At 43.1% G+C, this 16,643-nt stretch overlaps 1 protein-coding gene across 1 annotated transcript; it reads right to left on the reverse strand.

The window, feature by feature from the left end:
* Positions 1 to 1,044: 1,044 nt before the first annotated feature.
* On the reverse strand, positions 1,045 to 16,338 carry crfb16 (cytokine receptor family member B16). The gene is made up of 7 exons (XM_064943041.1): positions 15,793 to 16,338; positions 14,390 to 14,513; positions 13,393 to 13,583; positions 11,266 to 11,390; positions 5,630 to 5,783; positions 2,167 to 2,318; positions 1,045 to 2,000 (listed from the first exon to the last, which is right to left on the reverse strand). Exons 1-7 carry the CDS (start codon positions 15,854 to 15,856, stop codon positions 1,821 to 1,823), a joined length of 990 nt encoding a protein of 329 aa, XP_064799113.1. The 5' UTR covers positions 15,857 to 16,338; the 3' UTR covers positions 1,045 to 1,820.
* Between the last annotated feature and the right edge of the window lie 305 nt (positions 16,339 to 16,643).

The raw sequence follows: 16,643 nt of genomic DNA on the forward strand, positions 1-16,643 counted from the left end.
ATGCACAGGTTGACTTTAAACCCTCAGTCCCTTGTGCTAGTGTGTAGCCTAAGCTCAGGGCCTAACTGCCTAACTGTACACTCACCAAATAAACACCAAAAGATGGTGAAAGCAGTGCCGGCCGATTGTGAGGCGCTATACAAATGTGACAGTCACAAGACGGGACTTCAAAATGGCACATCAAGGGAACTGTAGGCTACTGTATCAAATGGGTTCAATAGAAGTAACTGAAGTCTGGGCACTGACTGCAGGTTTCATAACCTCTCACGTAGCCTAGTATGATATTAACTCCTGCAGGTTTCATAACCTCTCACGTAGCCTAGTATGATATTAACTCCTGCAGGTTTCATAACCTCTCACGTAGCCTAGTATGATATTAACTCCTGCAGGTTTCATAACCTCTCACGTAGCCTAGTATGATATTAACTCCTGCAGGTTTCATAACCTCTCACGTAGCCTAGTATGATATTAACTCCTGCAGGTTTCATAACCTCTCACGTAGCCTAGTATGATATTAACTCCTGCAGGTTTTATAACCTCTCACGTAGCCTAGTATGATATTAACTCCTGCTAGTTTCATAACCTCTCACGTAGCCTAGCATGATATTAACTCCTGCAGGTTTCATAACCTCTCACGTAGCCTAGTATGATATTAACTCCTGCAGGTTTCATAACCTCTCACGTAGCCAATTAAGCATTTCTTGCAGTAAAACCAAATGTACATTTTGACTATGGAGTAAAGAAATATTATTTATTTATTTCAGCGTCTTGAGAGAATGAATGAACGCTTTGGCACCGTCTGTAAAGGTGCCATCTTTATCAGCATCATAAAAGCTGATAGTGTTTCAACCACAAAAAAATGCATCCAAGCCAAACTGTCATTTGATCAGAAACATGTTAGGTTGTTTTCACAGCTTTTAATTCCTGAAAACTGTCAAACTGATGTCATTTGAACATTTTGCACAGACAATCTTATTTCATTTTCTCCCTGGTCCGTAAACATCTTTGGGGACGTTTTGCGTGAGAGAAGAGACGAAAGAGAACTTCAGGTGAGCAAGGGTTTATTTAGCCTTCTAGGGCAACAAGTAATGATAGAAGAGAAGCTGCATGTATCTACATATAGACAAGTTGACTCACAAAATGCATACAAAAATGTCTAACATTATAAGCAGAAACATAGGCCTATCTAAAAAGGTACATTTATCACATATAGGCTGCCGGTTGCAGAAGAGTTATTAGCAATTGCGGGCGGGTGCAGGTGAACAAACAGCTGACCCACGCATCACTACTGGTGTCAATTGTTTGGGTTGTGACAATTCTGACTCATTTTGGACTTTAATAAAGAATGCCCATAGCTAACATATGGAGGGCGATCTTTCATTTGGACAGATGTACATCCCAGCAAACATACTGTATATTTTTGTCCCAAAACCGTACTTGACATATTTATTGATATATTAGATAGGCAGTGACACTTCTTGAACACTTCTTCATAAACAATTACTTTGTTATTGTCTTAGATTGAATTAGAACATATCATGATGTAAATAAAGTTCCTACATTTGGAGACTCACCCATATTCATCTCTGACTTATCTAGAACACAAATACTAAATTGTACGTTGACATTTGTCATACTTACAAAAGTGAGTGCATTCACTTTTCATACTGGTCCCCCATGGGAATCAAACCCACAACCCTGGAGTTACAAGCATCACTGCCCTAACCCACTGAGCCACACAGGACCCTTCTGTCGCCCTCCGAACAACTGCCGGCCTCCTGACTTCTCCAATCCAGACTTGTCACTTCTGACAGTATCAATCAAACTTGATATGGTCTGTCTGTGCCTTCTGAACATATAGATTGTGTCCACTTATCCAATTGACTGGATGGCTCAGTTCTCAGTTCTCTTTGCGGCTCACTTAAAAGGACGGCATGGATTGGCTCACAAAGCTCATCTTGGGGATAGATCTTGACTCTTGTGAGCGACCAATCAAGGAGCTACAGATACCAGGAACCGAGAAAAGAGAGAGATTGCAATTGTATTTTGGTCTCCTTGGAAAACATCAATGTTTACAATATGTCTACAGGCACTGGACTCATGCTCAACAATGCCTTGCACGGGCAGAGAGAGAGAGCGATAATGACCAATCATTGCAGGACTCACCAGTGCTGTGGGCTGTGGCTCCTTGCGGAAATAGTCGTTGCAGGCCTCTGGCCTACAGTGGGTTACTGACCAAGAGAGACAAAACACCAGGCCGGCTAATATCACCACGATAACAGTCACTGTTGTGGGCTTAAGCCAGGTAGGTCCAGGACCTTTGAACACAATGACAATATTTGTCTTACTGTTATTAAGGTGAAGTATACAGCCGTAATGTAGCATGAGAGCGCAATAGAGTGCATTTGGAAAGAATTCAGACCCCTTGACTTTTTCCCCCATTTTGTTACGTTACAGCCTTATTCTAAAATCGATTAAAAACATTTTTTCCCGTCAATTTACACACAATACCCCATAATGACAAAGAAAATCAGCTTTACAGAAATCTTTTCAGACCATTCAGACTATTCAGACCCTTTACTCAGTCCTTTGTTGAAGAATCTTTAGCAGCAATTACAGCCTTGAGTCTTCTTGGTTATGATGCTACAAGCTTGGCACATTATTCTCTGCAGATCCTTTCAAGCTCTGTCAGGTTGGATGGGGAGCGTTGCTACACAGCTATGTTCAGGTCTCTCCAGAGATGTTAGATTGGGTTCAAGTCCGGGCTCTCGCTAGGACACTCAGACATTCAGAGACTTGTCCAGAAGCCACTCGTGTTGACTTGGCTGTGTGCTTAGGGTCATTGTCCTGATGGAAGGTGAACCTTAGCCCCAGTCTGAAGTCCTGAGCACTCTGGAGCAGGATTTCATCAAGGATCTCTTTGTACTTTGCTCCGTTCATCTTTCCCCCAATCCTGACTAGTCTCTGAGTCCCTCCCACAGCAGGATGCTGCCACCACCAGGTTTCCTCCAGATGTGACGCTTGGCATTCAGGCCCAAGAGTTCCATCTGGGTTTTATCAGACCGGAGAATTTTGTTTCTCATGGTCTGAGAGTCCTTTAGGTGCTTTTTGGAAAACTCCAAGCGGGCTGTCATGTGCCTTTTACTGAGGAGTGATTTCTGTCTGGCCACTCTACCAAAAAGGCCTGTGTGGTGGAGTGCTGCAGAGATAATTGTCCTTCTGGAAGGTTCTCCCATCTCCACAGAGGAACTCTGGAGCTCTGTCAGAGTGACCATCAGGTTATTGGCTGAGTTTGGCCAGGTGGCCAGCTCTAGGAAGAGTCATGGTGGTTCCAGACTTCTTCCATTTAAGAATGACAGATGATGGATTTAAGAATGAGGTTGAAAGGCTGGTAATGGCTCACATCAACACCATTATCCCAGAAACCCTAGTCCCACTCCAATTTTCATACCACCCAAACAAATCCACAGATGATGCAATCTCTATTTCACTCCACACTGCCCTTTCCCACCTGGACAAAAGGAACACCTATGTGAGAATGCAATTCATTGACTACAGCTCAGCGTTAAACATCATAGCACCCTCAAAGCTCATCACTAAGCTAAGGATCCTGGCACTAAACACCTCCCTCTGCAACTGGATCCTGGAATTCCTGACGGGCCTCCCTGTACTCCCTGTTCACCCACGACTGCATGGCCAGGCACGACTCCAACACAATCATTAAGTTTGCAGAAGACGCAACAGTGGTAGACCTGATCACCGACAAGACAGCCTATAGGGAGGAGGTCAAAGACATGGCCGGGTGGTGCCAGAATAACAACCTCTCCCTCAACGTAACCAAGACTAAGGAGATGATTGTGGACTACAGGAAAAGGAGGAACGAGCACGGCCCCATTCTCATCGACAGGGCTGTAGTGGAGCTGGTTGAGAGCTTCAAGTTCCTTGGTGTCCACATCACCAACAACTAGAATGGTCCAAACACACCAAGACAGTCATGAAGAGGCCATGACAAAGCCTATTCCCCCTCGGGAGACTGAAAAGATTTGGCATGGGTCCTGAGATCCTCAAAAGGTTCTACAGCTGCAACATCGAGAGCATCCTGACTGGTTGCATCACTGCCTGGTATGGTAATTGCTCGGCCTCCGACCGCAAGGCACTATAGAGGGTAGTGCGTACGGCCCAGTACATCACAGGGGCCAAGCTGCCTGCCATCCAGGACCTCTACACCAGGCGGTGTCAGAGGAAGGCCCTAAAAATGGTCAAAGACCCCAGCCACCCAAGTCATAGACTGTTCTCTCTACTACTGCATGGCAAGCGGTACCGGTGTGCCAAGTCTAGGACAAAAAGGCTGCTCAACTGTTTTTACCCCCAAACCAGAAGACTCCTGAACAGGTAATCAAATGACTACCCGGACTATTTGCATTGTGTGCCCCCCTCAACCCCTCTTTTAAGCTGCTGCTACTCTCTGTTTATCATATATACATAGTCACTTTAACTATACATTCATGTACATACTACCTCAATTGTGTCCTGCCACCCACCACCCGCCAACCCCTCTTTTACGCTACTGCTACTCTCTATTTATCATATATGCATAGTCACTTTAACCATATCTACATGTATATTCTACCTCAATCAGCCTGACTAACTGGTGCTTGTATGTAGCCTCGCTACTTTTATAGCCTCACAACTGTTATTTTTCACTGTCTTTTTACTGTTGTTTTTATTTCTTTACTTACCTATTGTTCACCTAATACATTTTTTTGCACTATTGGTTATAGAGCCGGTAAGTAAGCATTTCACTGTAAGGCCTACTACACCTGTTGTATTTGTGACAAATAAACTTGGATTTGATTTGACCTGTTGTATTCAGGAATGTGGAGACCTTCAATACTGCAGAAATGTTTTGGGTACCCTTACCCTCAGGGCTCAGACAATTCCTTCGACCTCATGGCTTGTTTTTTTTGTTTTTTGCTCTGCCATGCACTGTCAACTGTGGGACTTTATATCGACAGGTGTGTGCCTTTCCAAATCATGTCCAATCAATTGGACTCCAATCAAGTTGTAGAAACATCTTGAGGATGATCAATGGAAACAGGATGCACCTGTGCTCAATTTTGAGTCTCATAGCAAAGTAATAGTAAATAAGGTATTTATTTTTATTTTCTTTATTTTTAAATCAGGGAAAAAAACTATTTAATCAATTTTAGAATAAGGCTTTAAGGTAAAAAAAATGTGGAAAAAGTCAAGGCGTCTGTATCCATCGGTTATGTTTCCATGATTTGCAGATTTTTTTATGCATTACTCTTCCAGTATAAAGCTAGAACAGTTAAAGTGCACAGAGACGATCGAAAATCCCTATGTGTGTGTGGTTGGTGTGTGTTTGTAATGTATGCGCACGTGAAATAGATACAAGACGTTATGTTTTTTATCTCTTTCCACGGTACACATTGCCTGATCAGCGTGTGTGTTAAAAAAAGGCCATATCTGTCTCGAAGGACCAATTGCCAAAGGTCTATCTGGTTTGAAGGATCAATGAATGATCAATATATTTAATAGAACGTGTGAGCACATGCAGATAATACTGTATGTGTGTGTCTATGAGTGTGTATTATCATTTGCAGCCCACCTGTGATGGAGACACACTGTGTGTCAGTGCTGCTGCTTTTGCTGTGGGTGTCCAGATGGGCCTGGGCTTTGACGCAGTACACTGCTCCCTCCTGCAGGGCGTCGATGTGGAGCGGATTCTGTTGCACTGTGATCACACGCAAGGAGGACTTGCCCTAGAAAACAGAGCACAGTGAGACGCTGCTGAAGAGAACTCAACCACTGCTTGAAGTGAGTTCTATAGGGAGGAGGTCATTATCGTTCTACCTCGCGGGTCACTTTTAGGACCAATTTCAAACCAATCCCTTGCTCCAATCCCTAGGCATCCCCCACACAACAAGCTCCAATCTCTCCCAACACACAATACATGACAGGGTTGTCTAGGCCAGGTATTCCCAACCCAGGGGTATGTGCAACGCCGTGGTACGCCAAATAAAAATGTGATTCACATGTAAAACTTTTTTTCACATTTTCAAACAGTCCAGGAGTTTTTTGAGCGAGAATAAAACGACTTTCAAGTAGTAAGACATGAAAAAAAACAACAGATACCATTAATTTAACCTTTTGTGACTAGGGGGCAGTATTTTCATTTTTGGAAAAATAACGTTCCCGTAGTAAACAGAATATTTTGTCAGGACAAGATGCTAGAATATGCATATAATTGACAGTTTAGGATAGAAAACACTCTAAAGTTTCCAAAACTGTAAAAATATTGTCGAAGGCTCTGCGTTCCAATGCGTCCCTATTGAGCAGTGAATGGGCTGTCAACCAGATTACTATTTCTACGTATTCCCCAAGGTGGCTACAGCATTGTGACATAGTTTTACGCATTTATGTTGAAGAATACCCGTAAGCGGCTACATTGCGCAAGTGGTCACCTGATGCTCTCAGAGTGATTCTCGCGTAAAATACAGAGGTAGCCATTATTCCAATCGGTCCTACTGAAAAACCAATTGTCCCGGTGGATATATTATCGAATAGATGTTTGAAAAACACCTTGAAGATTGATTATAAACAACGTTTGCCATGTTTCTGTCGATATTATGGAGCTATTTTTGAATATTTTTCGGTGTTTTCAAGACTGCAATTTCCGTGATTTCTCAGCCAAACGTGAAGAACAAACGGAGCTATTTCGCCTACAAAAATAATATTTTTGGAAAAAAGGAACATTGGCTATCTAACTGGGAGTCTCGTGAGTGAAAACATCTGAAGCTCATCAAAGGTAAACGATTTAATTTGATTGCTTTGCTGATTTCCATGACCAAGTTACCTGCTGCTAGCTGGACAAAATCCTATGCTAGGCTATCGATAAACTTATGCAAATGCTTGTCTAGCTTTGGCTGTAAAGCATATTTAGAACATCTGAGATGACAGGGTGATTAACAAAAGGCTAAGCTGTGTCTCAATATATTTCACTTGTGATTTTGATGAATAGGAATATTTTCTAGGAATATTTATGTCTGTTGCGTTATGCAAATTAGTGTCAGTCGATGATTACGCTCCCTCATGCGGGATGGGGTGTCACTACAGGTTAAACTTGATCTGAACTGTCCAATGGAGACAAGCAAGTCTAATTTCAAGATGGCCTAAAGGCTATTCCATGAGCTGTGGGCATACAAACTAAAAGCTTTTTTCCCCCAGGTCAGTGGAGACCCGCAGGACCTCCAGAACCAGCCAGACCAGAGAGTGGGTCTAAAAATGTCTGGATCTCCAGTTAATAAGTGAGCTGAAGTCACTAGAGGTTTTAATAAGAAGTGGCCATGGGAGTTTTTGGAGCATGACTTAAGATGACTTTCGAGTAGTGAGACATGTATAAAAGCAACAGATGCCATTAATAAGAAGAGGCTAGAGGAGTCTTATATGGTGAGCTACCGAGTGGCTGGGACAGGCAAGCCCCATACTATTGTGGAGGACTTCATTCATCCTGCTGCGCGGATATGGCTGGGACAATGCTGGGGTGAAAAGGCCAAAAACATTTATATAGACAATGCCTTCATCAAACAACACTGTTTCACGACGCATCCGTGACATGGCAGGAGATGTTTTGAAACAATTACTGCTTCGCATACAAGCCAGTGAATTCTATGTGTTACAGCTGGATGAGTCAACAGATGTGGCGGGCCTGGTACAGCTCCTGGTATAAGTCTTTTACTTTTATGGGGGGGTCAATTAAGGAAGACCTCTGCAAACCACTGGAAACCAGGACAGTGGTTCTGGACAGTTTTGTGACATCAAATGGACTTTGGTGGTCAAAATCCATGACAGGGAAACATAGTGGAGTGGTAACACGAACGCGCGTGCAAGCAGTTGCTCCCAACGCCACTTGGGTACACTGCAACATCCACCGAGAGGCTGTTGCTGCCAAGGGAATGCCTGACAGCTTGAAAGACGTTTTGGACACTACAGTAAAAATGGTTAACCTTGTTAAGGCAAGGGCCTGAACTCTTGTGTATTTTCTGCACTATGCAATGATATGGGCAGTGACCATGTAACACTTTTACAACATGCGCTGGTTTTCAAGGGGCAGAGTATTGACACGTTTTTTTTTTAAATTGAGAGACAAGCATAAAGTTCTCTTTACTGACTGTAATTTTCACTTGTCTGATCGCTTGCATGATGACGAGTTTCTCACACGACTGGCCTTTCTGGGTGATGTTTTTTCTCACCTGAATGATTTGAATTTAGGATTACAGGGTCTCTCCGCAACTATTTTCAATGTGCGGGACAAAATTGAGGCTGTGATTAAGAAGTTGGAGCTCTTCTCTGTCTGCATTAACAAGGACAACACACAGGTCTTTCCATCATTGTATGATTTTTTGTGTGCAAATGAACTCAAGCTTACGGACAATGTCAAATGTGATATAGCAAAGCACCTGAGTGAGTTGGGTGCGCAATTACGCAGGTACTTCCCCATAACGGATGACCCAAAGAACTGGATTCGTTATCCCTTTCATGCCCTGCCTCCAATCCACTTACCGATATCTGAACAAGAGCGCCTCATCGAAATTGTGACAATAAGTCTCGTACAAATTTGGACCCAGGTCCAGAGAAACACAGCTAGCAGAGGTGAGGATAAATCCAGAACATTTACTGAATCTTACACAGAAAAAAAACTATATATAAAAGATATTTAAAAACCAACGCACCGGCACATGAATCACTAAACAAAACAAGAGGCCTGAGCAACCAGCCCAGTCCACAGAGGACCTAAATAGTCATAGACCAGGTGAACCCAATAAGCCCAATCAGGCTCCCCTTTTATAAGTAAGATGGTTAAACAAAGAGCAACATGATTTATTATTTATTATTACACTCATTCTTATGTTTAATACATGTATCGTATAGTGTGTATGTGGCATGCTTACAATGATGGCAAAAAACAACACTTGAGAGTGCACTGGAGGAGGTACAGAGCTGGAGGTTGAATGTTTGAAGGGATACACAATGGAGGTTGTTTAAAGAGATACGGGACTATAAACGCTTGGGAACCCCTGCTCTAGATCAAAAAGGGGCTTGAATGTTCGGTGTGGCTGGGGGGGAGTGGCAATGGCCGCTGTTGTCCCATAGGGGCGGCTGAATTTTAGAGAACATTTTTGAGGTCTCTGTATTGGTGGTGTAGATTCCCAAACCAGAAACCGTGGATTGATGGCAGCATTCGCGCGAAACTGAAAGCGAGAACCATTGCTTTTAACCAGGGCAAGGTGACCGGAAACGTGACTGAATACAGAGTAGCTATTCCCTCCGCAAGGCACTCAAACAAGCTAAGCGTCAGTATAGAGACAAAGTAGAGTTGCAATTCAACGGCTCAGACACAAGTGGTATGTGGCAGGGTCTACAGTCAATCATGGATTACAAAAAGCAAACCAGCCCCATCGCGGACCAGGATGTCTTGCTCCCAGACAGACTAAATAACTTCTTTGCTCGCTTTGAGGACAATACAGTGCCACTGACACGGCCCGCTACCAAAAAACCTGCGGACTCTCCTTCACTGCAGCCGACGCGAGTAAAACATTTAAACGTGTTAACCCTCGCAAGGCTGCAGGCCCAGACGTATCCCCAGCCGCGTCCTCAGAGCATGCGCAGACCAGCTGGCTGGTGTGTTTACGGAAATATTCAATCAATTCTTATCCCAGTCTGCTGTCCCCACATGCTTCAAGAGGGCCACCATTGTTCCTGTTCCCAAGAAAGCTAAGGTAACTGAGCTAAACGACTACCGCCCCGTAGCCCTTACTTCCGTCATCATGAACTTCTTTGAAAGACTAGTCAAGGACCATATCACCTCCACCCTACCTGACACCCTAGACCCACTCCAATTTGCTTACCGCCCGAATAGGTCCACAGACAACGCAATCGCAACCACACTGCACACTGCCCTAACCCATCTGGACAAAAGGAATACCTATGTGAGAATGTTGTTCATTGACTACAGCTCAGCATTTAACACCATAGTACCCTCCAAACTCGTCATCAAGCTCAAGACCCTGGGTCTCAACCCCGCCCTGTGCAACTGGGTAATGGACTTCCTGACGGGCCGCCCGCCCCCAGGTGGTGAGGGAAGGTAACAACATCTCCACCCCGCTGATCCTCAACACTGGGGCCCCACAAGGGTGCGTTCTGAGCCCTCTCCTGTACTCCCTGTTCACCCATGACTGCGTGGCCATGCACGCCTCCAACTCAATCATCAAATTTGCGGACAACACTACAGTGGTAGGCTTGATTACCAACAACGACGAGACGGCCTACAGGGAGGAGGTGAGGGCCCTCGGAGTGTGGTGTCAGGAAAATAACCTCACACTCAACGTCAACAAAGGAGATGATTGTGGACTTCAGGAAACAGCAGAGGGAGCCCCCCCCCCCATCCACATCGACAGGACAGTAGTGGAGAGGGTAGTAAGTTTTAAGTTCCTCGGCGTACACATCACGGACAAACTGAATTGGTCCACCCACACAGACAGCGTTGTGAAGAAGGTGCAGCAGTGCTTCTTCAACCTCAGGAGGCTGAAGAATTTCGGCTTGTCACCAAAAGCACTCACAAACATTTACAGATGCACAATCGAGAGCATCCTGTCGGGCTGTATCCCCGCCTGGTACGGCAACTGCTCCGCCCTCAACCGTAAGGCTCTCCAGAGGGTAGTGAGGTCTGCACAACGCATCACCGGGGGCAAACTACCTGCCCACCAGGACACCTACCTACACCACCCGATGTTACAGGAAGGCCATAAAGATCATCAAGGACAACAACCACCCGAGCCACTGCCTGTTCACCCCGCTACCATCCAGAAGGCGAGGTCAGTACAGGTGCATCAAAGCAGGGACCGATAGACTGAAAGACAGCTTCTATCTCAAGGCCATCAGACTGTTACATTGAGTGGCTGCTGCCAACATACTGACTCAACTCCAGCTCTCTTTAATAATGTAAAATGATGTAAATTGATGTAAAACATGTATCACTAGCCACTTTAAACAATGCCACTTAATATAATGTTTACACACCCTACATTACTCATCTTATACAGTGGGGCAAAAAAGTATTTAGTCAGCCACCAATTGTGCAAGTTCGGGCCTTTAGGCCTGAAGGTCCATAGTTCCACTGTCCTTAAGGGGGGCAGAGCATCATCCCTGCAAGACTATAATATACTGTACATGTAATAACCTCACCCTGACCAACTCGCCTCTCTTCCAGATAGTCACAGTCACTCCCACGGTCAGGGGAAGGCCTTTGAAAGTCACCTGAAGGGCGTCACCCATGGTGGTCACAGTTATAGCTGGCACCGTCAGGATTGCTGTGTGAAAGATGAAAGTCATAGTAAGTTACAAACATAGACTGTGTCTGAAATCGTTCTACTACATACTGTTGGTTAAACCATACTACCTAGAACATACTGTTGGTTAAACCATACTACCTAGAACATACTGTTGGTTAAACCATACTACCTAGAACATACTGTTGGTTAAACCATACTACCTAGAACATACTGTTGGTTAAACCATACTACCTAGAACATACTGTTGGTTAAACCATACTACCTAGAACATACTGTTGGTTAAACCATACTACCTAGAACATACTGTTGGTTAAACCATACTACCTAGAACATACTGTTGGTTAAACCATACTACCTAGAACATACTGTTGGTTAAACCATACTACCTAGAACATACTGTTGGTTAAACCATACTACCTAGAACATACTGTTGGTTAAACCATAATACCTAGAACATACTGTTGGTTAAACCATACTACCTAGAACATACTGTTGGTTAAACCATACTACCTAGAACATACTGTTGGTTAAACCATACTACCTAGAACATACTGTTGGTTAAACCATACTACCTAGAACATACTGTTGGTTAAACCATACTACCTAGAACATACTGTTGGTTAAACCATACTACCTAGAACATACTGTTGGTTAAACCATACTACCTAGAACATACTGTTGGTTAAACCATACTACCTAGAACATACTGTTGGTTAAACCATACTACCTAGAACATACTGTTGGTTAAACCATACTACCTAGAACATACTGTTGGTTAAACCATACTACCTAGAACATACTGTTGGTTAAACCATACTACCTAGAACATACTGTTGGTTAAACCATACTACCTACAACATACTGTTGGTTAAACCATACTACCTAGAACATACTGTTGGTTAAACCATACTACCTAGAACATACTGTTGGTTAAACCATACTACCTACTACATACTGTTGGTTAAACCATACTACCTAGAACATACTGTTGGTTAAACCATACTACCTACTACATACTGTTGGTTAAACCATACTACCTACTACATACTGTTGGTTAAACCATACTACCTACTACATACTGTTGGTTAAACCATACTACCTAGAACATACTGTTGGTTAAACCATACTACCTACTACATACTGTTGGTTAAACCATACTACCTACTACATACTGTTGGTTAAACCATACTACCTACTACATACTGTTGGTTAAACCATACTACCTAGAACATACTGTTGGTTAAACCATACTACCTAGAACATACTGTTGGTTAAACCATACTACCTAGAACAAACTGTTTAGTAAAAACGGAAGAAATAGAAACATACTACGCTCAGCATACTGAGAAGGCTTCATCTAAAGTGCAATTAGGCTGTTCCCCGCCATTCGTTAATTTTGGTACAGCCTGTCAGCGTTCTCTTGTCTGATTATCGGCTGTAGTCAAACACATGTGGGTCTGAAAAGACAACTCTCTTCCTCAATAGTGTGCAGCAAATTCATCCTAGATGAAAGCTGAAATAAGCAACACACTATGACAAATAGACATAAATGACATTGAAATTTGTGACAGGCACATGAAAAAGTCCACTTTTTCGTGTCTATTACAGGATTTTCATCACAACGCAATTTTCTTTCTTCATAAAGCATTTGTGTACATTACACCCATTTCCAGGCAATTTGTGTCTGTTTCACTTTCATTTGTGATACAGGGTTGAAAATAAGTATTATATCCTGGATTTAAACGTACAACATTTTTAATTTTCACATACTAATCGGACAAGGTATTGTCATAATGATGACCAGAAGGCCGCTTGTTTAAATGTTTTGGCATTTTGTATGGCTGTTGTGCACTTGTTTTGTCTTCAGCTAATGTTAGTTCAAATGCTATATAGATTCATTCATCTTTCTAATATCTCCAGTTGGTCTTATTTTCCTTGGATGGATGAAGGAAACATAAAATGAATGTAAAACATTTTTTTTTAAAGAGTACATGGACGTAGATATCCCACAATGACTCACTCTCTCTCCTGTTGAATGGCCTCCCGAGCTCAGCCCACGGTGACACACGCCTTCCGCACTCTGCCCGCACGCGGATGTTGTAGTCTGAGTCAGAACCAAGGTCAAAGGTCAGGTCGCACTCCGTCCGTGTGACCCGCTGACAACCAACCGCGTCCTCCCAACTTCCATTCAAGATCCTCAGCTCAAATTCCCTACAGAACACATGGAAATACAGCTCATATTGACACATTATACCCAGAGCCAATGTTTATTGTCCTTTTGTTTGTCTGCCTGATAAATCTTTTTGACATGAATGTTTCATATTTTCACATGCTTGTGGTTAACTACCCTTTACATCTTCTCAGTTACCACCCCCTTCGTAAACCAGATGCAATGTCCTCTAAAAAAGTAATAACAAATAGTGTGATGTCTCAATTTTTTTATTAACATTTGACATGCTTGTAATTTAGAAGATGCTGTTATCCAGAGCTAGGTGAGATAACCACATAGCACAGTCATAGTAAGAAAGCTGTTTTATTGAGGAAAAGGTTTTCTCACTATGACTGTGATTTGTGGTTGTCTCACCTAGCTCCCTTAAACTATAAGTCGCTCTGGATAAAAGTGTCTTGTAAATTAAATTACTGCTGCTCGCCATTAGCAAGTGTAACATTGCTCTGTTTACTTCATATTTGTATACTTTCCTCCTTATCATGGGCATTGATAAAACTGACATTTTTGAGACATCACACTATTTTAGAGGACATCTGGTTTAAGAAGAGACAAATGTCACAACTGGTGCTATTTAGCAACAGGGGTTAGTAATTTAGAAGGGGGGTGTCTCATCTAATTCAATTGTTACAGGTTTTTAGCCTACTGCCTGGGCTGCATTCTCAGTGTACAGTTCACCATCAATCAGCAAGAGTAAGAGGATGAGTGAAAGTGAAAAAGTCAGAGAAAGTCCATTCAGCAGAATTGGGAACAGCAGTATTCTCGTCAACGTGTCTAGTGATTGACTCACCCCTGGAACTGCACAGAGTAGATGACAGAACTGCAAGGAGACTGTTGACGGCGCCACTTGAGCAAGTGCCTCATATTTACAGACTCCATGGAAATTCCCAACGGTGATGGCAGCAGCCAGGCATCTGAAATTAAACAGATAAGCAGTCATAAACTATGCAATGTGATTAGGTGTTTGACAAACAGGGGCGGCAGGGTAGCCTAGTGGTTAGAGCGTTGGACTAGTAACCGGAAGGTTGTGAGTTCAAACCCCCAAGCTGACAAGGTACAAATCTGTCGTTCTGCCCCTGAACAGGCAGTTAACCCACTGTTCCCAGGCCGTCATTGAAAATAAGAATGTGTTCTTAACTGACTTGCCTGGTAAAATTTAAAAAAAGAAAAAAACAGACATGCCTACAACAGTGATCAAATTCACTATTAAACCCTAAAAACAAAGAACTGCAATATTCCAAGTTGATTAAGTGTCAAGCTTTTGCAAGCCGGAACAGCTCGTAGTAGCAGAAACCTCTCCTGTTCCTGTAGCGTGAGGCAGCTGGATGTACTATACACCCCCTGGACAGGACGGGAATGCTGAGTGCAAAGATGCAACAGGTCCCATTTTTAGTCTTTGGTATGAGTGAGTGCTATGTGTCTATCGTTCCTTGATCAGTGCAAGTTTGACAGAATCCAGTCTTTATATGAATACATGTTCTAAGCACACAGAAGCCCTGTTGTCTTGTTCACAAACACATACTGCAGATGCTTTAGCACACATGTAAACACATTCACAGCATTCTAAACCCACTTGCAAGCGGTTTAGCCGGGTAAAATGTGTTATGTATCCTGTGACACACACACACAGAGGAGTATCAAGTTTCCAATTATGTCAGCCAGGGCATTAAAGGTATGTTGCACCCTCTCCCTCAGGCAAAATTCTGTTTTTCTCCTTCAAGAACTTGTTAATTGTCATCTACCTTTAATGGACATGTTATATATATATATATAGATATATATATATGCACCACAGGAGGTTGGTGGCACCTTAATTGGGGAGGACGTGGATCTGGCACACATGTGAATCTGGCACATGAGAACATAAATGTATTCCCATGGTCATCGTCCACCACCTTGGATGACATACCCCTATCAGGATACAAGCACACTACACCTTATGCTTCTGCTGTTTGTTACTTTCTTTTCCATTGGTTCCATGTACGGTATAACATTTAGTAATGAACATACTGTAAATAGGATGACTGATAAATAGGCACCTAACTACAGATCTAGGATCAAATCACACTACCCCAATGCTAACCTTAACCATTGGGGGATGAAAATAATATCTGATCCTACATCAGCAGTTTGGGGCAACTTCTTTCCTATGCTGTTAAACAGCAGGACAGTGTGTGTTGCTGCAGTACTTACAGTTTGTGACGATGCTGAGGACAAGTATTAACTGGCTGTGAAAAAAGCTCCTTCTCAGTCTCATAGCCCCTCTGTATGAAGAAGAGTAGGAGCTGTGATCAAGTGTGCAATCACTGTGTTGACCGTCTCTCACCACTAATTTGATCGTATTACAAACAATCCCAGGAATAGTGTGATCACTGCTTTTATGTTTGCAATATAGTCATCTCGTTGTCCATTGATCGTTCTTGTTGCGACTGTAACATGATCACTGCAGACTGTTATACCAACTGTCACTCAAACTTTCCTAGGACGGAGTGGGACCTCTCCTATGACTGTGATCCACTCTTCTCGGTCCTTGTGATGGTTCCTCTGCCACATTTCCTTTGCTGTCCCACTGTGTCTCCTGTAAAAGGCTTGTAATATACATAAATAGTTTTGTTATCAATGTGTGTTTTTATGTGAAAGCCATATGAATAGCATTTTATGGTGCGTCAGAGAGTGGTTATGTAGGTAAAGCTTATAAAAGTGTGTGTGTTTGAGAGAGGAAAGGTGTGATGTGCTGATGCGAGTCTAAAAGAATGACTGGTATGGCTTGGCTGGATGCTGAGGGTGAAAATATGGTTAAGCCTGTCAGACTGGTTATGATCACTCCCTCCCATGACTGTACTGTGTGTGTGTGTGTGTGTGTGTGTGTGTGTGTGTGTGTGTGTGTGTGTGTGTGCGTGTGTGGGTGTGTGCGCGTGTGTGTGTGCACGTAGGGCTATAAAGTGTGACCATTTTGGTCGCATATGCTCCTAATTACTTTTTTGGTGCGACGTGAAATTCTCATTTGGGGGAGCCAGTGCACCTAGAAAATCACCCAGATAATG

The sequence above is a fragment of the Oncorhynchus masou genome, chromosome 3 (assembly GCF_036934945.1).
Source record: "Oncorhynchus masou masou isolate Uvic2021 chromosome 3, UVic_Omas_1.1, whole genome shotgun sequence".
In the NCBI taxonomy this organism is placed as follows: domain Eukaryota; kingdom Metazoa; phylum Chordata; class Actinopteri; order Salmoniformes; family Salmonidae; genus Oncorhynchus; species Oncorhynchus masou.

Coding starts and splice junctions, on each gene's coding strand:
- crfb16 (XM_064943041.1), bottom strand. CDS start 15,856: ATGAGACTGAGAAGGAGCTTTTTTCACAGCCAGTTAATACTTGTCCTC. Junction 11,391..13,392: donor GCCATTCAACAGGAGAGAGA/GTGAGTCATTGT, acceptor TCTTTCACACAG/CAATCCTGACGGTGCCAGCT. Junction 5,784..11,265: donor AGAGAGGCGAGTTGGTCAGG/GTGAGGTTATTA, acceptor TCTGTTTTCTAG/GGCAAGTCCTCCTTGCGTGT.